We start from the raw sequence: 22708 nt of genomic DNA, 5'->3' as shown, positions 1-22708 counted from the left end.
AGGGACTTGGGAGAGTTTATAGCCTCATGGTCTCAGTAAATATGATTTAACATGGAACTAACCTTATCAGTGACAGAGTGTGGATGTTAATCCTTTATTTTAACAGATGGTATTTTTTGTTCCAGGATAATTTGACATAAGGTGGGTGCTAGAAGGAAGTAAGCTGATTAGTTACACAAGACTTTGAAGTGGCAAATGATGACAAAGTAATGGCCGCCATTGCAGCAAATTGCCACAGTCTCTGTCTGTTTTCTCTGTCTTTCTGTCTTTCTGTGCAGTACATGAGGCTTAGAATGAATACTTGAATGACATTTTTATTCATATTGGTCTTGTTTTCTGGGATGACTTTTTTTTTTTTTTAGTGTTCGCAGTGTTTACGTTGTTACCTCTTCTTGACCCCCAATGACCTGTGTTTCTTCCTGCTATTGGCTAACTGCGTCTTGCAACATTGAAATTAGCATTGCGGAAAACCACAGATGAGATCAGCGTCTGTGGTGACCGTCCACAGAGAGTCATGACCTCAGAAAATCCCCACGTCAGATCTCCGTCTGAATGCACTGATGTCTCATTCAGATCATAGAAGAGTGTGTGTCAGCACACAGTAATGGGGAACTATGAGGAAATTTGAATTGACCCAGCATCATTACACATATATCACAATATCTGGTATATTGTTATACCACAGGTTACATCCGTATTATAGCATGCTTAATGATTCAGTTCATGTGTTTAACTAGAACAGTTCTGTTCTGTTCCATATCTGTGGTTTTAAATGTAGCTGTGGGAGCCCAGACATTCTCCACAGCATTGCTGTAGGATTGTAGCAGCGCACTGGCATTGCCTCAGCGTTATAGGAACATTGTTAGAATGTTAGGAATGAATTTGGCATGTAAACTGTTACTCCTCTGAGGTGGATGTGGTTTTGCATTCCTTTCCTGGGGCTGAGTCCTCCACTTTACTGAAGCTGGGATTTTGTCAAACGACTCTGTCAGGAGAGTACGGTTACACCCGGTGTGCTGCGAACAATATCATTAAACATTTAGGTTTAAATGCACTCTCTGGTAATGTAGCCACATTTGAAATGAAACTAAACTTAATGTTCAAAGCCCTGTTTATCAGATCACTGGGTTTGGGATATTTGGCTTAATAATTTAACAGCTGTAATATCTCTCCATCTGTTGGTAAACCGGCGTCTTTCCCACCGCGCTACGGTTAAGTCACAGAAAGGAGAGGAGGGGAGGAAAAGACCCGTGAGCTCCGATTAACGGCGCTGAACATGACTCTGCATTTCTGCGGCGTTTTGGCAGGGGCTCAAAGCCATCTGCACCGCTCACTCACTCCCCAGCCCTGCGCATGCAACAGAACCGACCCAGAGCGAGGCGGCGGAATCATCTGCAGAGCAACGTCCCGGGCAGGCATGCGCACTTTGGCCTCGCTGCTGCGGGAGTGTTGCAGTACGCACACACACACACACACACACACACACACACACACACACACACACACACACACACACACACACACACACACACACACACAGCTCTTGCAGAGGAGTACAGTTCTGAAGAGAGAATAGAGCTACTGTCAGTTGGCCTCGCATAACTTGAAGTCTGGAATTCTGAACCAGCTACAATAAATTATTTATCATCTCCCAGCACTGCCAGTGTCTATGCCGCATGTAACAACCAGAAGCAGTATGCGAAGAGATTGTTAGCTAAAGGTAAAAAGTATGCCATTGGACAGTATTTAAACTGTTTAATAAATTTCTGACTTAATCCAGTTTGTTCACCCCTGTTTTGTCTGCACTGTGCTAGTATAGTAATGAAAGTGTTTCCCATAAGGTGGTTGTTCTGTTTTTTCTGTACTGTAGAGCAGTCATGATGTTGTTCCCTAAAAGGCAGTCATTTCCCCCCACACACACCACCCCACCCCCCCCCAACTTTGTCTGTATTGCAGTGCAGGCATGAGGATGTTTGCTCTTTGTTTTTTCCCCGACCCTCATCAAGGCCTTCCTGTTATGGAAGCCTCAGTCTCAATCGACCGCAGCCTGAACTGAGGGGGAAAATGGCAGCTCTGTTTACCAGCTGACTTTATTTAAAGTGTCTGCAGGCTTGTATTCTGAACCCATTTTGGAGCACCTTTTGAAAAAAAAAAAGAACAAATGCAACCAGCTCCCTAGTCTGCAATTAGTGGTTACACATAGAGGCTGCTGCTAGGGCTTCATTGTCAGCCAGTCATTCAGTCCCAGAATGCGAAAATAACTTTTATAAGTTCCAGCCAGACAGACTGACATGTGCATCAAGTGCAACGAGAAACGTGGGGCGTTTTGTGATTTATTTAGTACATTAATTGGAGATTCATCTGGTTGAAAATGTATTGTAAAGATCATCATTGTTCATACAAATTTTCCTTACAGTGAAAGATTTTTTTTTTAATCATACTACTACTTGGACGTAATTTATCATAAATCTTGCCATGGAGAGGAAGCTATTTCTGGAAAGGCATTTCCTCCACATACAGAACTGACACAACCATTCTAAAAAATGGTATACAAGAGGGACCACAGAGGATGCTGGGTAATTGGGAAATATGTGTGTAGGCCATATGTGGATGTGCTGAATCCAGTGTATGTGAAACGGAGCACAAGAACACAGTGGAGCTCTGTGTGTAATTGGTCCAGTGGGGTTCTGCAGACGGGGAGTGGGGGGGGTGCGCTGTGTGTAAGCTGGGGGGTACTGAACACAAAGGTTTTGTCTCCCCCCAGGTTCTGAACGCCCAGAAGGCTGGATACAAGGCGGCCATTGTTCACAATGTGGACTCTGATGACTTAATCAGCATGGGATCCAATGACTGTACGTTCGCTCAAACCCACAAACACACAAGCATGCAGCTGCCATAAATTGCCCTCCATATATTTTGAGTCATTTGACAGTAATGCTGCGGTTCTAGAGCCCTCGCCCAGTTTAACGGCTGGAACTAAAACTGACGTATCCAGCACAGAAATGTGAAATCTCTAAGCTCTGTGTGACACCTTTTCCACCTATAAGCACAGTGCACTCCGTCCTCGACTTTGAGTAGATTTTGCAGCATTTACCGTTTGTTTTTTTACACAAACTACACAAACTCAGCAGAAGCTGACAGTGATGATGAATATTGGGAAACTAGACCTCTTGCTTCAATCCATAATCCAAACAGACACAATAGACTGAAGAGACAAAATGGAGTCAAGAGTCACATTTTACCTTGGAATCAAGTTGTGATGTCACAGAGAATTTGTTTGCTACTCTCTCTGTCTTGGGCACATTCCCTTCTTTCCAGACAGTCAGTGCAGCCTCTCTTGTGCTCCACATATAATTTGTACAAGTCAGCTTTTTAGAACCATTCACAGATTGTTAGGGATAGGTGCCTCCTAGCCAGCGGAAGGAATTCATATATCTCTCTGCACAGTGCCATCTGTAATCACCCAGCTGAGGGTTTTCTTGTCATCTGACATCCGTTGGTCAATGAGCGATTAACGTGCCTTTGAGACTGAACAGAGTGATAAATTTGGGCCTGTAGTGTCCGCGCCACCCTCAAGGAGCTTGAAACTTCCACTTCCGACAGACTGAGAGGGGCACTGGAAGTGATCCGGTGATGTGTCCTCCTGTGTGCTTGCTCACAGCCTTCCAGAAAGCTAGAGGACAGGCGCAATTCATCACCACCGCTACACAATGCCTGCTGGATGTGTTCAGTCACTGATTTGTGATTTTTGTTGATGCCTCAATCTAACGCAGTCCGATTTAATATGCCCTTAATCTTTCGCGGTGCGTTTTCGCCATTTTTTAAAGCTGGTATCCCCTTTTTCCCTGGCAGTGGATGTCCTGAAGCAAATAGACATTCCATCAGTGTTTGTGGGTGAGGAGACAGCCAACTCCCTGAAAGAAGACTACACATATGAGAAAGGGTGAGAGATGAATGGCTTTTAATGTTCCTATTTGACCTTTTTTTTTTTCTTCATCAACACCATCTTTTTTAGCCCTGCAGGAAAATTGCAATAAAGACAGTTCACTTCACTTGACTGATAAACCACTGATAGAAAGCTTACAGAGAAAACACCAGTTATGCATAATTTATCTTCTTTGGGGCCACTGTATGTTTAGGAGATGAACTACTGTTGGAACAATATCCATGTGATATAATAATGCAGACCCTTTAAGCCTTGCAGCCTTACAATCGAGATTGTGAAAAAGCGCTGTCCATGTAGCATAGTGGATTTTCCAGAGGGAATCAAAAAACAGTTGGGAAGAAGAGACTCCTGGAAAATAATGGAAAAGATAACAGTGTCATAACACAAATCATCAGTTCATCGCAATACTTCCATTCCACAGCCAGTGAGGGGGACAGGGGAACACGTTCGCCTCGGGCAGGGTATGACTTAGACATGGCCATATAATAATTTTAGTTTGATATAGGACTTTATTGTGAAAACTGGGACATGGTTATATTGCCGTTTTTCAGCCAGACTAGCTTTTTAACATCTGCAGTCTGAATTTATATTTCTGCATGATAGAAGGTGGGAATACTTTTGGGAATATTGTTAAGAATTAGGATCAATATTTTCTTAAGGAGCTGAAGCATTTGCAAGGCAAGGTAAATCATTCATGGAGAATCACACAGGGAGCGTCTGAGATATAAATTGCAACGACAGAGGAAAGACAGTGTGAACTCAGCCGGTAATTGCCACAGAGGTTTCACCAGATTTATCAGATGAGAAAGCATTCATTTGACATTTTACTGCAAAAAAATGACTTGTCTTTGGTGTGACATCACAAACAAGGTGTCCTTGTAATGTCACAAGTAAGGTGTCGTGTCATTTTGTTGGATGCCCTTTATGCGTGACCTTGGGAGTTGCTCTGGGTAAGAGCATCTACTGGGTGGCAAGAATGGAAATGTAACGTTAAACACACTCTTCTTGTACATCACTCTGAATAAGAGTGTTTAGTAATTGGCAGAATGTAAATGTAAGGTGCAAGGTAGGAAGCACAGGAAGAGCTGTCTTACAACTGCGAAAGAATTGGAAATATAACAGTGAATATATATGAAAGGGATGCATGCTTTATCGAAAAAATGATACTTGGTTCACAGCATAGTGCTGTGTCTGTCCCAGTTCAAACACTGTACAAAATAGTCTCCCTGTCTGACGCTCTCTGTTTTCCAGTGGCCACGTTATCCTGATGCCCGACTTCAGCCTGCCACTGGAGTACTACCTGATCCCGTTCCTCATCATCGTGGGAATCTGCCTCATCCTCATCGTCGTTTTCATGGTGAGCGGGTCTCCACGCCGGTCCGTGCAGCCCTCCCCTCCTGCTACGTTTCGCCTCAAACCGTTGCTTATCCAATGCAAGGTGTCTTGTTCGCGAACAGCACTTGCTTCTCCATTAGCCTACAGTTTGCAGGGGAGGGTGTTGTGGTTCCTCTATGAGTGGAAGCTGCTGACCAGCCGGACCTTGTCTTTCAGATCACCAAGTGTGTACAGGACAGACACAGGGCCAGGAGGAGCCGTCTGCGCAAGGACCAGCTGAAGAAGCTGCCCATTCATAAATACAAGAAAGGTAGGAGCAGCTGGGGGTGTGGCCATTCTAAAAGGTTCAGGCTCATGCAGAAATGGGGGAGAGATTTTGATCACCTCTGGATGGAAACTATAAATCTACTCAGCTCTGAAGCGTCTCCAGTTCTCTTTGACACTGCTGTCTAACTCATATTGGGAAGGAAAGGACCGATGTTTCAGTTAAGTCAGTCCTGTGTTAATTATGCTATAGTGGCTTTTGATTTTTTGCTGCTCTTCTTGGATCATCAGGGCTTCTGTAATGAAATTTGGGACAATAATTCAAAGGTGGCATTACATCAAAACAGATTCTTGCCAAAGGCTGGTTTCATTAGGAAAAAATTCTAACTTCGCAAAGCAGGAAGTTTATAAGTGGGTGCGTCAAGAAAGAACACTAGAAATGACATCACAAGTCACGTGCATGGATTGAATAAAACCGTTTAAAAAAAGAATGCTTTTTTGGATCTGCACTGAACGTTGGACCTTGTGAGATTCGGATTTACATTTAGAAATATGCCTGCAACAGACTTATTTCTTCCAAAATCAAAACCAGTCCAATAAATCTGGATCTCAGTCAGAATTAAGTTATTTTTGACATTTGAACAAAATGGCAGCAGTAGCCGATGAAGGCAATTCCACACCAGATTCGAGCGAGCAAAGATAATCTAAAAACATACACTGATTTTCTTAAAGATAACCGTTTTGTTTATTGAAGTCTGTTAAAAAGCTCCCTCAGCACAAACATGTGCATTGGCCTTCAGCCACTTCTCTGTGTGATGTTGTTGATGCCCATAGGAGCAAGAAGCTTTCTCTACCCGCTGTATTGACCTGGTGGCCACGCTGGCGTTTGAATGTACTGGAGAGACGGTTTCCCCTTAAATTGGAGCCCGTCCGTTCGCTCCGATGACTCATCGGACAGCAAAGAAAGCCCCACAGATGGCTCAGGCCTAGTCATCGGGTTGGCCCGCACGTGTTCACATCCCGCTAGATAAACAACTGAGTCATGAGCGTGGAAAGGAAGGCAGACGTATCACGCTGCGTGTGGGACAGTTAACTGTGCCATTTATTTGCTTTACTTGGGGACATCCTGGGGAAACAGCCTCTTGTTCATCTCGGGGTAGGGAGCTGACATAAAGATCGCACTCTCCCCAGCACCGTCATGTGAAACCCCCTCCAGCACTGGCAGGATTTGCTCAGAGTGGCACATGACCGGGGTGATGTGTTAGGATCCCTTCAGCCTCTGCAGAGCTCTCCGCTATGAGCTAATCTGATTAATATGGAATAATTTCTCAGCCAAGCTGATCACGGGATTAAGGCTCTCAGCCTTTGTGACGGGACAGAGATCTCTGCGTGAGTGCAGCTCTGCTGTCTCCAAGTTCACAGCTCTGCACCTGTGGATTCTGCTGAGCAATGCGGGAAGCCTGTTTATATATAGCCTGTTTATACAGATAGCCTGTGCTGTCTGTGACACAGCAATTCTCCATCGCTTTTGCGACGTTGCTGAGAAAATTGGCTGGCAGAGCAGAGCAGAGGAAAATGACACCTGGCTGCTGTGCTTGCTTTCGGGTTTTTGGCCTGGCAGTGACGTTCAAATGCATTATATTACATTATTGTCATTTAGCAGACACTTTTATCCACAGCGACTTACATAGGTTACAGTTTTTACATGTTATCCATGCATTCAGCTGGATATTTACTGAGGCAATTCTGGGTTAAGTACCTTGCCCATGGATACAGCAGCATTGCCCCAGGGGGGGAATCGAGCCAACAGCCTTTTGGTTACGGGCTTTGCTCCTTACCACTACCACTGTGCTACACTGCCACTCCTCATAAATAGTTTAGACACCATTTAAGAGTATCTGACAGATGTTGCCCCTAATTTGTGTATCCACCTCTTTCTACCACAGGTATGTTAGTGTATTTTAAGTGTTTTAGGTCATCATCACTGTCATTGGGCCGACTGAACAGGAAATCTCACCATAACAGTCAGGTGCTAATCCATGGCCAGGCCAGTCACAGGTGTGAGAGGTTGCAGCCCTGTTTCCTTACTGATGAGACCACACTGTGCTGAATTATTGAGGAGCCGCTAATGTGCCGGTCAGTCCATAAATATCGATTTTGCACGTTTGTGCGAATGTGCGACTGTACTCCACTCATCTCCCTATATATAGCGCGCACGCGTTTTGTGGGCTGTGTATTTTTAGCCGGTCTGTCGAAGGCAAGCCGAGTGTTAGTGGGTTAGCGTTGTATCCTCGATGACTCCTCTCCCGCCTTGCTCAGAGCGGCGCCGTGCCGGGGGAATGTGCAGTTTACAGGGTGTCGACGGCCTTCCCTATAGCGTTCCTCTCCCAGGAGGACATGTTCGCCAGAGGCAGGCATTAGGACAACTGTCACACACTGGTTTGGGGTCTGATTGGAGCAGTGCTGTTACAGATGAGCAATGAAGGTACCGGATTGGCTGTGCAGGACTCCATAGTGCCTCACAGTGCAGATGCAAACAGTGGAGAGATGGCTGAGGGACCTGTTGCTTTGAAGGCTTCACCTGGAGGCACGTCTGGGTCAGCTCTGTGTGGCCGTCTCACCACTCCCCACTTAACTGGCACAACAGGAGGAAACGCATTGTGTTCTGGTGGCAAAGTTAGTGAGTTTGACTGCATTTTTCTTTTCTATTAAAACGAAGCGTCCCATGAGCTTTGTTATCATTAAAGGTTTACTTTGTTCTTCTGAATTTCCCAGCTTTAAAATTGCGGCTCGACATATTTAATCAGAATTTTCAGGGTTGTCAGATAAGTCTATTATAAATATAGTACTTCTTTGTGTTCAAGACCACACTGTCTATAGGAGCTTGTGGTGTTCCTTGATGCTGTTTTCCACATGTTGACAATGGTGCTGCTGAGGAGAAATGTAAAGAGCTAATGTAATTACAGCCTCTGAGAGACTAAACAATGATTAATTCTGTAGACAAATAATTCTGGGTTTCAGAATTGTGGAAAGGATACGGTAAAATGTCACAGAATTGGTAAGCCTTTTAATTTCTTTTCTGCTGTCACACTAAAGTGTTTAGCCCAGGGCGCTAATTAAGAAATTGGCAGGAAAGAAGATGTGGGCGTAGGGGGTGTGTCAGGTTTGTATGTCTGGAGCTGAAACTCAGGGGATTGTATGTGTTATTACCACTCCGTCTTGCACAGGGAAATGCCAGCACTGCACACACCCACGCATAACACACACAGACACACAGCCGAATGGCTGGCCCATGTGAAACCATACGTTCCTGTTTGATTTCTCCACACTCCTGACCAAACAATCCATTTCCACAGAGCATATAAATCTTATTTATCCACATATAATTTAAATGTATGAACGGCTTGAGTGTGTGCAGAGTTCACATATTTGAGTAATGGTGCTATCCTAAGGTTGCGGCGGTAAGAATGTGGGAGTAGTGGAGGAGATGAGTGTGCAGCCGCCCCTGCTCTGGCGCAGAGCTGAGAAAGGCGGTCTCCCATTCAGACTGGGGCCCAGCTGTTTGCCGTTACGTCTCTGGGCTGTGACCAGGCGTGAAAACCTCCCCCCATCAGCAGAGCAGGAAAGTCCAATTTCCCTTCCCTACCCCCCTCCTCCTCTCCGCGTAGCACGCCAGGGTGCCGGTCTTCCCACCTCTTCCTGGGGCACTCCGTTGGATGGGGGGGGGGGGGGGGGGGTGATTGGCATGGGGTGAGGGCATGCAGGAGGCTGCAGTGATTCAGGCACTGCGAGGCACAGGGACGGTGCAGATTGGCAGCGCTCAGTCTTCTTGCAGAACGCTAGCCACACACACCCTCTGTGGGCTCCTCGCACCCCCGAAGAAGCAAATGGCCTCGGCCTTTGAAAGGCAGCAGTGGCCGGGCCTTCATTTCCCTTTGAAACTGTAGCAGTTGAAGGCTGATCACATTTCCAAGGTATTCTGTGCCCCCCTTCCCCGGCACAAAAAAAAAAACCATTACATCATAATGGGGTGGGCAGATAGTCAGTGTTAAACTTTTGAACTTTTGAACGAAGAGAAAAACATTCCTTCCTCAAAAAGCTGAAGGCGTTTGATGTTTTCTTGAAGATGTACAGTCTCATTCAGCCAAATTTTGAGGAAATGCCATTTCCTTGTTTTAAGAAGAAGGTTCAAAGGTTCATGATAGTCTGCATGATTAGGCTTTAGATTTCAGCTTCTGATTACATCTTATGCCTTTAGCAATCCCATGCATCATACTGGTCGAGAGCCAAGAAGGGGGTACTGCACTATCTTGGAGGAAGCAAGTTTGGACAGACACTCAGCTGTATACAATTACACTCATAACTGAGCTGGCATAACATTATGTGTGAAATCCGTTCATTTAAAGGAGAAGGTTTTAGTATGTTGTTTTAATTGAAGTGAATAGGATAAGTCCTGTTTACACTCACTGGAGATTTTCAGTTATTTCTGTGCTTTAACTCTCGTAGTCTATACTTTCTGACTATGAACAGTTATATCTGACCTCAGTTTGAGGGGCCTCTCATTTTATGTAAAACTTATTTTGTGTATGAGAAAGCTGGGGCGGGAGCTTTTCCTGTTGCCTGCGAAGTGCAGTGTGCTATTATGTTTGAAAATGTACCATGGCATTCAGAAAAAACTGGGTCTGTTATTTTTGGGAGAATGGCTTTTCCAACTTTAGCAGAAAAGGAATTTTCTCAAGAAGTGCTAGTTCATTTTTTTTTTATACAGTCCCTATGATTATGTCTTGTTAAACGATAGGACAAGGGCGCAGGAAGACTATCTCTGACAGCCCTCCCTGGCCACAGCAGGATGGCGTCACAGACGCGGGGAAGGGAAGTCATGATTGAGCTTTTTCCTTATAGGGTCACATGCAGTCCTGGCGCTCTCTCGGAGACGGCGGGAAAGCAGGCTCATTTACAGCTTACGTAAACACTGGATGTCCTGCAGGCAGCGCCTCCACTAAGCTAAGGGGCAGAATTCTCTGGAATTTCAAGGGACCAATCGCAAAGTCCTGCGCTTCTCTCGGCTTAGTTTTCTCCTCTTGTCTGGCTGAGGCCTCCAGAATGCCAAAAGTAAAAAGGTTGAAGTCTGCTTTGTTCCCATAGGTAGTTTTCCAAAATATTTTCAAACTTCTAGAAGCCACTTTTTCTCACCCCCCCCCCCCCAACCTTGATATTGCTGTACCATGAGTTTTAATCTTATTAGTGAATTTTGCTAAAAAAAGTTTTGATCAAAATGATTGATTGATGAGGCAAAAAAAATCATCAGTGGCATGAAGGCACATTTTAATTTTACTGTCATTTAGTTTTAAGCTGGAACACATAATTGTACTGTACATTTGAAATAACTACTGTATGAATTCAATGATTTGTTTATGATAGCGCAAGATGTGTGTTTTCTGCTTTCTTGGTCGGTTGCCCACACAGTACGAAAGTACATCAAGTATGCTTTAGCCCTAACATCCTGATCGCAGATTTGTGAGACCAAGTGTGTGTGCATTACAGGATATACATTTTCCCTAAGCACCTATTCATCCAGTTACAAAAACTGAGCAACAGTGTACTTGTTAACTATCATATTCAAATCATTTATATACCACTCAACAAAAGTTCAAATCATTGCATTTACTACCTGCTAGGTATCAGTGTGGGGGAAAAAAATGAGCCAGAACTCGAAAAGTAGCAAACATATTTACTGTGTTTTCCAATCCCGTGCAATGTTGTGTGAGTCCTTAGGATAAGACGCTCTGTGGACTTGGCAGAGCAGATGGAGAGGTATAGAGGGTCTGGGCTGGAGGTGGCAGTGTGACTCAGGTCGTCGTCCTGTGTTGCAGGCGATGCCTATGACGTATGTGCCATTTGTCTGGATGAATATGAGGAAGGAGACAAGCTCCGGGTCCTGCCCTGCTCTCACGGTATGTATACCTCTAAGCCTGTGTGATGCTGAGCAGACCACGTTCTCTTATCCAATTATGTGCACTTGCAAGGTCCCTTGAGGAACCTGCTAGCTAAAAGTGACTCTATGGATGCATGCTCATGTACGTCTCTCACAAAACCACACAAATTACATTGAATCTCTAGAAAAGCACGGACACCAAATCTCCATCAAGCATAGCTAGACTTATACTTCCTTTTCTGTAGACATAAAAACACCTGTGAAAGGAGTTGAAGCAGATTTAGCTGAAATTTTGTAAGAATTCTCAAGACTTTATTTAGCAAATTCTTAGACTTCTTTCTGACAGTCAGACCTACATTGTAGCGTGAAAACTGAAAGAAGATTTCAGTTGCATTGGGATTTTTTTTTTTTGTTGCGATGTTCCATAAGCGTACCACTGTAAGTGCGTGGACCCCTGGCTGACGAAGACGAAGAAGACGTGCCCGGTGTGCAAGCAGAAGGTGGTGCCGTCCCAGGGGGACTCCGACTCGGACACGGACGACAGCAGCCACGAGGACAACGAGGACGACATGTCGGAGAACACCCCGCTGCTCCGCTCGCTGGCCTCCACCAGCGCCCACTCCTTCGGCACCATGTCCGGCTCGCTGTCCCACCACGAGCAGGACGCCGAGTCCTCCGAGTACGAGGACGAGGATGAGATGGAGAGTGACAGTGACAGCGAGGAGGAGGAGGTCACCGTGGAGACGGTGGTGGTGCAGCTGCAGCAGAGCTGCTCCGGGAGGGGAGATCCCAACGCCTGACGCCGCCGCCCGCTCACCCGGCGGCCGGCCGAGAGAGCGCAGCGCCGGATAGATTCTTCATTATCTTTCCCCCGTTGCGCTGCACATCCTAACACTTGTACATATCACAACCTGACACAGGCAGATTCTGTGCACCCAGTAATAGGTGTTCCGGTGTCGTACGGTCTTCAGTGTACCGAGGACACTGGTTTCATGTGTGCAGACTTTAAGAGTGGGCAAAGTACATGTCGTGCACTTATGTCGTGTCTGAAGGAATGAACTTTGTGGAGCTAGTATCAGGTGCCCTTTGAGGGTCTTTAGGCTGGGGTACTCTATTCACTGTGAAACGACGTTGATATTGCTGAGCTGAGTACATGCCACGCTTGTCATACATTTTTAAGGAAAGCAACATGTATATATGATGTATAGATCACAATATAAATATCAAGTCCTCAAACGTAACACTTTCTTTTTAGCCTCAGCTGTATCTGTATGGCTCTGCATCAGAAGATGGGGCAAGCTTTAGATGCCCTGGGGAAGGTGTATCACTTATATAGAATGGCTGTGCAAGTCTTAATCAAATACTATGCAGCCTTTTTGTTAAACTTTAGAAAGTAATTTGACACACTTTAAACTGGAACCAGGGACAGACAGGAAGTATACACTGTTTTGTTCGCATGTGGAAAGGTAATGTAATCAAACTCGTCTTTGGGATGCCACCAGCTAGGAGAAAGAATGCACTGTGTGCGTTTCATAATAAGTTGATCTCATGGAAACTTTAGTAGTGAGCAGGCTGGATTTTTATTGGTTTTCCAAGCCACACATCCTTAATGCTCGAGACTGGCCGGTATCTCATCTTAGATATCAGAAACTCACAAAATCTCTCACAATGTGTATTTGGTTTGTGTACGAGCACATTTTAATAATGTACTTCCAGTGGAATTGTTACTTTTTTAACATGACTCGAACTGTTAACCTGCATTGTATGTCAATACGTTTTGTTGCCTTCCTTTGAAGTCATTCATTTATCATGTATTTTTATGCACACCCCAGACTGTATTCAAATTAAATTTCATTTTCAATTCCATACATGTGTTAATGCCTTTTTCAACAGCATTACACATTTCTCTAGGATTTGAAGGTATTAATTTGATCACTGTACTGGACTGTACTCTATTGTGACATTCACAAAGGCACAAAGCACTAATTTGTATCTGATTACAATATTATCACAGAATGTCACATTACATCTTTTTCCAAAATGTAACTTTTGTCATAATTAAAGCCCACAGAATATTTTAACCCCATCAGAGAAAGATAGCATTTCATATAAACCAGTGCAGCAGATCCTAAACACACCATTGTTTCCATACAGCAGGTCTAACACGGAAGCCAGTGTTTGCAGCACATACACAAGATTGAAATACTACAATTTAATCATATGACACGGTGACCTACTTGTAACGCAGTGTAACACAAAAACAAGCTTCAGGTTCAACTCACTAAAAAGGAGTTCTTTTCTTTAATGCACAACTTTTGTTCTGCAAGTTGTCCTTGAACATAAACTAAAAACTTTTCTGCATTTTTTGTCAATTGTTCTTGCATTACAAGTAGCTATATACAAGCAAAAACGTAATGTTTTTACAATTCTGCAAGTCATTTCAGACACAATCATGAATTCTTTACTGTTCAAGACACTTTTCCCACCTTAATTTGTACGTATGGTATGTGTGAATGTTTTTTACTTTATCAGCATGTGCTTCATCACCACTGGTTCAAAAAAGCTTGCTGATGGTTGTGGAAGCTGTATGAAAATCTGCTTTTCATTCTGAACAAACAATTCTACACACACTATCAGATACTCACGGCTCTCAAATCTGAAAAGAGCATGCACCGGACACTATGAATATTAATTAGGACATTACCCTGCTTTCAACATGTGACTAATGATTTTTTTTCCAAGACCTCAGGTGTTTAAGAAATTAGGTATATGCACTCTAGACAGTATCACAAACTTAAATGAAAAGTCCAGAATGTAAAATGAACCAATTCTGTACCATGTCTACAGACAGAGTAAATTCAAAACTAAGCTTGAAAGTCAAGGTTTTCAATGTTATCAAGGATAAAACTGTAAATTCTATGACAGACCAAGTTAATATATATCCAGTTAAACCGTATCCTTCTAACAATTAATCCCACCATGTCAGTGTATGAGCCCTTGTTGCAAGCGTTTTTCTTTGATCTGGCCTTAACTGCTTCTGTCTTCATTACATAACTGTGCATGAAAGCCAATCAGAAGTCATCCAAATTGTTTTAATATCAACACTGCTTCCTCAGACTAAAGGTCTGCATCCTATGTACTTCCCTCTGTGTAGAACCAACAGGAAGACTGAAATACAAAACCGTACTATCACTGGAATAAGCCAAGAGAAAAGCCACATTTCGCACCAGGATTTGCTTGCACATGGGCATAAAACACTCACAAACCCATAATTTTGAGTGACCAGAGTGCTTTCCCCCATGGTCTCTCTCTACTCTACAAATGCAACTTTTGGCATTTTAAAACATGTCTCAGGCACCCACCCCAATCTCAAAATAGACACATCAAGTTAAAAGCAAGAAAACATCTACAACTGATCTGGTTGGAATAAATTTATTTGATCTGTCTGTAAACAAGGTGGTTTATCAATTTATGGCATTTTTTTTTCTTTTTATGCATATTAAATCAGATGAGTTAGACCGTATCCCAAGATGTAAGAAAAGGTGTAGGGAAAGAAATGAACATAAATCAGCCACAAAGATTTGTTTTAATCTGTACATATTCCACAAGGCCTGAACATGTTGGGCTTGCGCTAAAATATCCCTAAGGAAGTGCCATTCCAATGACTCCTTGCTGGGCAGCGGGTAAAATCCATCTCACAATAGCAACAGATCATAGCTCTACGTTATGGCACAGGATACACATTGTATAAAGGTTCCACAAGACAACCAAAGTGTTCTTATTCCAACCAATACCATCTCCCATGAATTAAGTGTACACTTTTTTTTTTTATCAGGGTTTTTTCTTTTTTTTTTTTTTTTTTTAAATGGACATAACATTTAAGTACCGTGCTTTCACAGACAACTTCTGATACCACATCTTAGTTGATGACTAGAGCACAAGGCAATTTATTCCACAGTATAGTTTTTTCCTCCACAGCATGGGTATACAGAGTCAAATGCAGTTATCATTAAGAAAACATTTCTGCAACAGTTGACGGATAAGGACGACTGACGTTCTGTCTGTTTTCACCGACTTCAGCTGCAAATCTATTCAGGGTCATCTGATTAGAGTATTAAAAGTTAGTGTTACAATCAGCAAACAGATGGAACGAGCAGTCGTCCTGTACAATGATTTAGAGCTATTCTGTAAATACCCCAAGCTGCAACTAAAATTGGTCCTATATAAAAAAAAAAAAAAAAAAAAAAATCAAACTGGACAACACTCCAGATGGTTATGTTGGGATCTACTGTCCAAAATGGCAGCCTTTTTAAAATAAAAAGATTATATATTACAGGGCTGGCAAATAATAGTTAAGTGCCTGAGCTATTGTTTTACGGTGGAATGTCCATGGAGATTATAGTCGGGGATGTGATGAGACTGGGAGAACTCTTCCTGCATCTCAACAATGCCCATTTGCCATTCCACTCAAAATAATCCAACACCATGCCAAGACTTATAAGACCACATCTAAGTACAACAGCAAAAGCATTTGATGCAGGGTATTATAACAAAAAAGAAAGAAAAGTAAGTTGCAACAGGTGGGGAAAAGAGGTACAGTGGTTTGTGCAGGCAGAAGCTGGTCTCCTTGTAAAATGGTAAAATGATGGTGATGGTGGAGTGTCATCTACAAGGAACAGTGAGGTAAAGATGCAAAGATGTTGACGTTTTGGCCAGAGTTGAGGGATGGTTGTTTTATGGGTGGTTGGGGGGGGGGGGGCTGTCCTTCAAAGGGACAGGGTTCAATAAGCTAAAAAGATATGCATGCAATTTTCCCTCCCCGACATGCTATAGAAAAGGAAGACAAATATGAGCTCAGTTAACTGCTCAAAGTGCTCCGAAGGCATTGACCAATCCAAGATTGTACTACCGGCACCTTCATGTCAAATGTCAACCGTTGCGCTACTTTAGGCTTCCTTTATCATTCACCAACAGTGCTGCGTTTTACACCAGAGTGCCCAAATTTTAATCAAACCCATTTTTTTTGGTCTTTTGTCTTTTTACTGTTTTTTTTCCTAAAATATTTTTTTTGCAATGTCACATTAATAACATGCTCATTTTACTATGGTGCAACAGCAGTGCCAGAAAAGGGAATTGGATACACAGTGTTAATGCATATAAATGAATGAAGGAGGGAGAGAGGAAGAGTGTGACAAAATAAAGGGGGGGCAGAAAAGGGAGAAAAATAAAGAGCATCTAACAACTACATGGGGTAGTACTGTCAACACAACAAGGTGATGGTGAGTATGAGCTGCTAGATGGATGGGGAAGAGGCTGCTTAATATCCAGACTTCCTCAGGTATTCAGCCATGCCAAATGCTTTCTTGTTGAGCTGCCCGCCATGGATACCTTCCTTTCCCATGACTATAACCAATGCTGGAGTACACAAGGAAACAGAAAATGGAACAGAAATGAACAGAACTGAAAAAAACATTTCCCCACTAACTGAGGGATTCAAAAGTGACATAGGATCTTACCCCCAATACCCTTCATTGCTATTAATTTTTCCGAGACGTTAATATGACTGCTTGATGGGGAAATCTTAACAGCAATCTTTTTTTTTTTTGCCTTTTTTGTTTTTTTCTTTTTTCGTAGTTTTCTTTCTGTCCCTCAATCAATCTACTCAACAAGCCTGAACTAAACTAAAAGCCTGAATCCCTTAAGTACTTTGCCATTGAGTATGCCTTCTTATTCAATCCGCCTCCATGGACCCCTTCTTTGCCCATTACAAGAACCAAGACTGAAAGAAAAGAGATAGAAAGGGAAGTTTAGAGAAAATGTACGTGGAGTTTAGGGGGGAAAATATCCAAGATTAAAGAAACACTGAAATCAGAAATAAGACTAGCACGACAGGTTAGTTCACAGGAAGACACAGGTTCACCATCACCGCACCAAGGTGTACAACTAAGCATTCACTTTCATGTTTCTGACAGAATCACATTAATGTGTAACTACGCAACTTGTGAAAGGTCTATGGTCTGATCTGCACTGATTTCACATCCAGTCGCAGAAACAGCATTGCGCCACCCTGCAGACATCTGTGCCCTGATGAATACGGACATTGGGAAAAGTCTGCTGCCTCATTCTGGTCTTTCCAATCAGCCTATGGTTCGGGCATATCTGAACTTGTGAGAGTCATGTGATTAACGGAAGAATAGTGTTGGCGTGCCTGATCATATCAAGGATCATCACAACTACAGCCATCTAAGGCTGTATCAGGAAGACATGAGAAGGGAAATTCCCATTGAGAAAAACCAAAGGCATTCACCTTACCTGCATCTCAAACCCCTCCCTCTTCCCCTGGTAAGAGCACTACATGTGACATTTCACTGGAACTTTACCGGAATTTACTGCAAACAAGAGTTTCTAGTTGACTGGGGACAGATAGGGAAATGGTGCAGGTCTAAGACACCCCTGAGTGGTAAGCACCCAGCATCATCACCTTTGACCTGAGGTGTTGTACAAAACCACTGATGTTTCAAAGAGACTGGTGCAGAGCACCACATTTTGTTGTGTTGTATTTTGGTAAGGAAAAATATGTGCAATTTCCACCAGAATCATTCCTATCAGTTGCTACATTTGCAACTTAGAGTAATTTTCCCCCACCTAACTGGTAATATCTGCAACAAACATAAAAACATGCCTACGCTAAGCCTCTCAGTTTAAATGTCTTGAATAAGTGACTAGCCTTGGCAGACACTGCCAGAATTAAACATATAGTTAAAAGCTTTAAGATGTTTGATTAGCCATCTACAAATACTGAAAGCATTTAAATGCATGTGGAAGGTGTTATCTAGCCGCCTCAATTTACCATACACGCTAATCAGATACAAAAACTAATTACAATGACGGCAATAGTGACATTAGTGAGCTGTTGTTAACAGCCAAGTCGGTAGTGGTATTTGCTTACTACCTCTAAGTAAATATATAATATATATTAAACATTATGATGAAAAAGACAGCGTGCGTAGTAGGCATTAGGCCTACTACAGAATGCAGTTGCTGTTTTCTGTTCCTTTTCACTTTGTAAAACTAAGAGTCTGGCAATGCGCAAAGTATGTCTGCATTACAGGTAAGACAAGAAAGTGAATGCTTCGTTTAGACTGTTCAATAACAATGCAAATTCCGCAAACATCCACACTTGTTAGTACGTCTTTCCTCAATACATATGCACAACGCCAACAGTGGAGTTGTATTTTTAACTGAATGCACAGAGAACCCACAATGCAGAAGTCAGTTTAAAACGCTGTTGAGAATTATCATAATCAAAATCTTTGATTTCAAGGGAAAAAAAGTATGTTAATTTCAATAGGAGCACATGCATAGAAGTATCAGACCAATAGGTGCCCAGTGATCAAGACAACAGGGAATCAATGAAACTCTTTAGCGGTATCAGACTTGCAGTACCCAGTTGGAGAGAAAATGCTTCAACACTTTCCAACCCACCCGTTTATTTTTGAAAAAAAACAGAGGCATACTGGCATATTAGGCTAAATTACCCAAAATGGCAAACTGCAAGGACGAGCATGAGTCTTTTCTTATTGATGTTTCCAAATACACCCCAGAATTGTTGCGAATAGGATAAACAGGGCAATTTCATGATCAATGGCTTTCACCGCTTTGGGGACAAACATCAGAGCTGTTTTTTTTTTTTTCTTCTTCCATGGATCTGATGCTGACTAAAGTAATGCTGACTAAAATGTGTATCAGTGTTGCTTACCCTTCACAATGGAAAAACTCTTGTGTGCTAGACCAGATACTAAACACTGTGATATTCTCACCCTCTATCTGAATTTCTTTAACTCAAGTCTTACCTTGTTCGCCTGCTTTTTAAAGGGAATCAAACCTTTGCAAAGTTTGTTAAAGTAAATGGTACATCATTGGGTACAGTATTCGAAATAACACTAAATAAATTCCAATTCAGCACAGTTTAAACATTGATTACATTAAGCTAAATGTGAATTATAACCATACTACATCTATTCACAATCTAAATATGTGCACAACATACAAAGAGTCGTAAGGTACCATTTCCTGTTCAAGTATATATTGAGGAAAGGCTACTTGCATATACTGCACATACATTCACAGTTACACAACTTACTGCAAAACCATATCCAGACTAAATACACTCTGAATACAAGTCGAAGTGCTAAAAACTGGGATTACTGAATTGGTCATGTATCACTGTGAGAATGGTAAGAAATTCAGTATTACCTTTGCCGGCTCTGCCTACGGAAACGTTGTATGTTGGTTCTCCTCCTTGACTCTTCGTCCTGATGTCCATTGTCCAGTCACCGTCGATTAGAAGGCTGTCTCTGATCACGGAGCACTTCTTTTGACCTAAAGTCAGACCACTGGTGAAGAAGCCCTCTCGGTCCTTACCTACTATGACATCAATTTCTTGAGCCTAAAAAAAAAAAACAACAAACCAAAATGGGTATTGAATCAGAGATGCAGGTAAATGAAAATAACACTTACACACATCAGGAACTGACAAAACGACGGTATTATGCATTTTGATGCAGCCATTATTTTTATGGCCATCTATGCAAATACGAGACTGAGGCATTATCGTTTTACTGTACTACCTCCGCCTGAACCCTTTGTCCTATGTGTTTGCTTGACCAATAGCTAACAGGTCCACCCTTTGCAAGGTAACTGTTAATATACCCAATAAACATTATAGTCAAATAATCATAAAAAATAAAAACATTTGAAGAAAAATCACTCTAGTCATGTGAGATTGCCATACTATCACATGTATGAAGAATGTTACATTTGTTGAGTTGCATCAAGCAGGCGCAAGTTTTCAGTTCAGTACTTTCAACAACTAGTTGCCAGAATGCTCCGTTGGCAAAGGAAGCGCACAAGCTAACCAGGTTTGTTCGGTTGTTGAGAAGAAATAACGGAAAGTGCAAGGCGTCGCCCTCAAGCAGAACTGCAGAGTCATGACAGGCCCAGCCTCCTTTCGAAGAAATGCGGTACGAAGGAGAGCATCGACATTTTGGAATTTTTTTTGTCTCGACTCCCTGCTAGCTTAGCCAGCAAAATTAGCTGTCTAGCTACCTACATGAACACGCTGGTGTACGCTTCGCTTGAATTACTGCACATAGCGATGCAATTACAAATGTGAAAATCAATGTCTACCAACTCAAATTACTGTCAAATGTGGCTGGCGCTGTAACAGTCCTGGGAGTTGGGTCGCCAAGTTAATTAACATTAGCTCGTTATCTTACGATACTATCGATTAGCTTAACGGGGATGCTAGGTCGCTAACTTGGTTAGCTCTATAATGCCTTCGACACTTCTCATCGTGGGTAGCAAGTTCTTATTTTTACTGAATTCACATGAGCTGCCAATGTCAGTGAACATATTAATAGCAGGCTACTTTAAAGGTATTAATTTAAACACAACTGGCTAGCAATCGATATGAATAGCGACATGGCTACGTGTCTATCGCTCGCTAGATGGCTAGCTAGTAATCAACATCTATTTTCAAAATGGAGGACTTTCAATCTTTTAACAATAAAAATGTGGCTCGTAAACTTCGCCACAGAAAGGGGACAAAGTGTAACACAATCCCAGTTCCACTAGAATGGCATTAGCTTGCTAGTGTTTTCGGTTATGTCGTTAGCTAGCAAGCTAATTGACTTGCAGAAGCCGAACTACGGCGATGAATAGAACCAGCGAGGGGAGGCGCCATCTTGGGTAACATGAAGGGGGCGGCAGCGAGGACTGCATTCTCGAATTCAGTTACGCATATCCATACTGCAACTTCGTTATTTTGACTATAAGGCTACGGTAGTGCCTTTACGTAGCTAACGCTCTTCGAATCTGGATGGGCGGCCTGATTTTATTCCGCTTTCTCCAAAACTAGCCACCGTTATGTGGTTAGTGTCGTCAACACCTTACCTGCATTGCCACTTTCACACCAGCAACCAACAAACTTCATTTTAATACAGTGTATGAGTACTAGGTAGCCACTAGATTCGGCTCAGCAGTGAGCTAACTTTTTCCTCATTCAGTCCCATTTCCATGGCGATTGCACTTTGTTAGTTAACAATCAACTTAGCTAACGTTAACGACATTAGGTAGCTAACTGAAACTGAAAAACAGGTGTTTCCCGCTTTGCTTTCGTAGAACCTTCCATAGAAGGGAAAGTATACCTACCTATCTTACCGAATTAGCTGTCTAGATAGCGACACACAGCTAGCGAGCTATAGTGTTTTTTTCCGTGAGAGACGGCCTCCGGCTTCCTACGCTGGCTAATGGTCTATCCATAGACAACCTGGCGACCATAACTTCATTCTTCGATTAGCAAATTAGCAGACAACATAACTTTCAATTTAGAAAGCTAACGAGTTCGTTGTAGACTCCAAAATCGCTAACGTTAGTTAGCTATGCGTGTTGCCTAAAATATTCCCAGACTGGGCACCCCCTGTTCGTCGAGGCCTTCTCTGTGATTGAATGTACTGACAACCCCTGATTCAGCCTCCAATTAACGGTACACACTGCAGTCTATCATATTGTTTGGAGGTAGCTAAATCTTACCGTTATATTATTAAAAGTACCGCCGGACTGTGCTGCCCAGACGTATTTGGCGTCCGTGTACCCAACAATGGCGGAGTCCTGGCAGCTGCCATCGGCCATCAGGTTTTCCACGTAGCCTTGCCAGGACATACTTGCGTCTTTGTTAAAACAAACAACTTTCCTATAAAAACGCGGCGCTAGGTTTTCTTAGGCGATACTTGTGCGGTTGATTCAAACGTGTTTTAGGTTAACAGCAGCGTCTCCCAACTGCACTCTCAGCTCCGTGCGCTGTCACGTCCCCGGTTTAATCTTAGCCTGGCAGCAAAAGAAAGCCAAAGCTATCGGGTAGTGCCTGGGTGTAGTCCCTATTGGATCACTCCGCGCAGCCGTTGTGCGGCTCACATTCCCTGCACTGCAAAGAACGAAGGCGGAGGAATAAAACTATATAATTGGAATAATCTGGACAACCTCTAGCTAGTTCAATACTTCGCTTTTCGGTCACTACCTCAACGCCTGCGAGGATGGATTTGCTGTGGGTTTGAGCGTTCACTCTGCAAAACTTTTTTTTTATTTTTTTTATGAAAACTTGTCATCATTTGACGACTTGCCCTATTCAGTGCTTCACGCTTAGCTCGACTAATGTATAGTTTGAAATC

At 42.8% G+C, this 22708-nt stretch overlaps 2 protein-coding genes across 3 annotated transcripts in view; one reads left to right on the top strand and one right to left on the bottom strand.

Moving 5' to 3' along the window:
* Positions 1–14364, top strand: part of LOC118795333 (E3 ubiquitin-protein ligase RNF13-like) — a 33441-nt gene extending 19077 nt beyond the window's left edge. The window contains exons 5-10 of the mRNA XM_036553744.1: positions 2765–2852; positions 3853–3943; positions 5198–5303; positions 5498–5591; positions 11419–11499; positions 11910–14364. Of these exons, the coding sequence (XP_036409637.1) occupies positions 2765–2852; positions 3853–3943; positions 5198–5303; positions 5498–5591; positions 11419–11499; positions 11910–12280 (831 nt within the window). The 3' untranslated portion in view covers positions 12281–14364. The remainder of the gene's footprint in view (positions 1–2764; positions 2853–3852; positions 3944–5197; positions 5304–5497; positions 5592–11418; positions 11500–11909) is intronic.
* A 532-nt stretch (positions 14365–14896) lies between these two features.
* On the bottom strand, positions 14897–22408 carry LOC118795334 (profilin-2-like). 2 transcript variants are annotated; one of them, XM_036553745.1, is made up of 3 exons: positions 22074–22405; positions 19737–19929; positions 14897–16895 (listed from the first exon to the last, which is right to left on the bottom strand). In XM_036553745.1, the coding sequence occupies exons 1-3, from the start codon at positions 22200–22202 to the stop codon at positions 16798–16800; spliced, it is 420 nt and encodes a 139-aa protein (XP_036409638.1). In that variant the 5' UTR covers positions 22203–22405; the 3' UTR covers positions 14897–16797. The 2 variants fall into 2 exon arrangements, with proteins under 2 accessions (XP_036409638.1, XP_036409639.1); XM_036553746.1 differs by having other exon boundaries at positions 16813–17259; positions 22074–22408.
* Between the last annotated feature and the right edge of the window lie 300 nt (positions 22409–22708).

Source organism: Megalops cyprinoides, chromosome 20 (assembly GCF_013368585.1).
Source record: "Megalops cyprinoides isolate fMegCyp1 chromosome 20, fMegCyp1.pri, whole genome shotgun sequence".
NCBI classification, from domain to species: domain Eukaryota; kingdom Metazoa; phylum Chordata; class Actinopteri; order Elopiformes; family Megalopidae; genus Megalops; species Megalops cyprinoides.
This window is presented reverse-complemented; position numbering and strand designations above follow the sequence as displayed.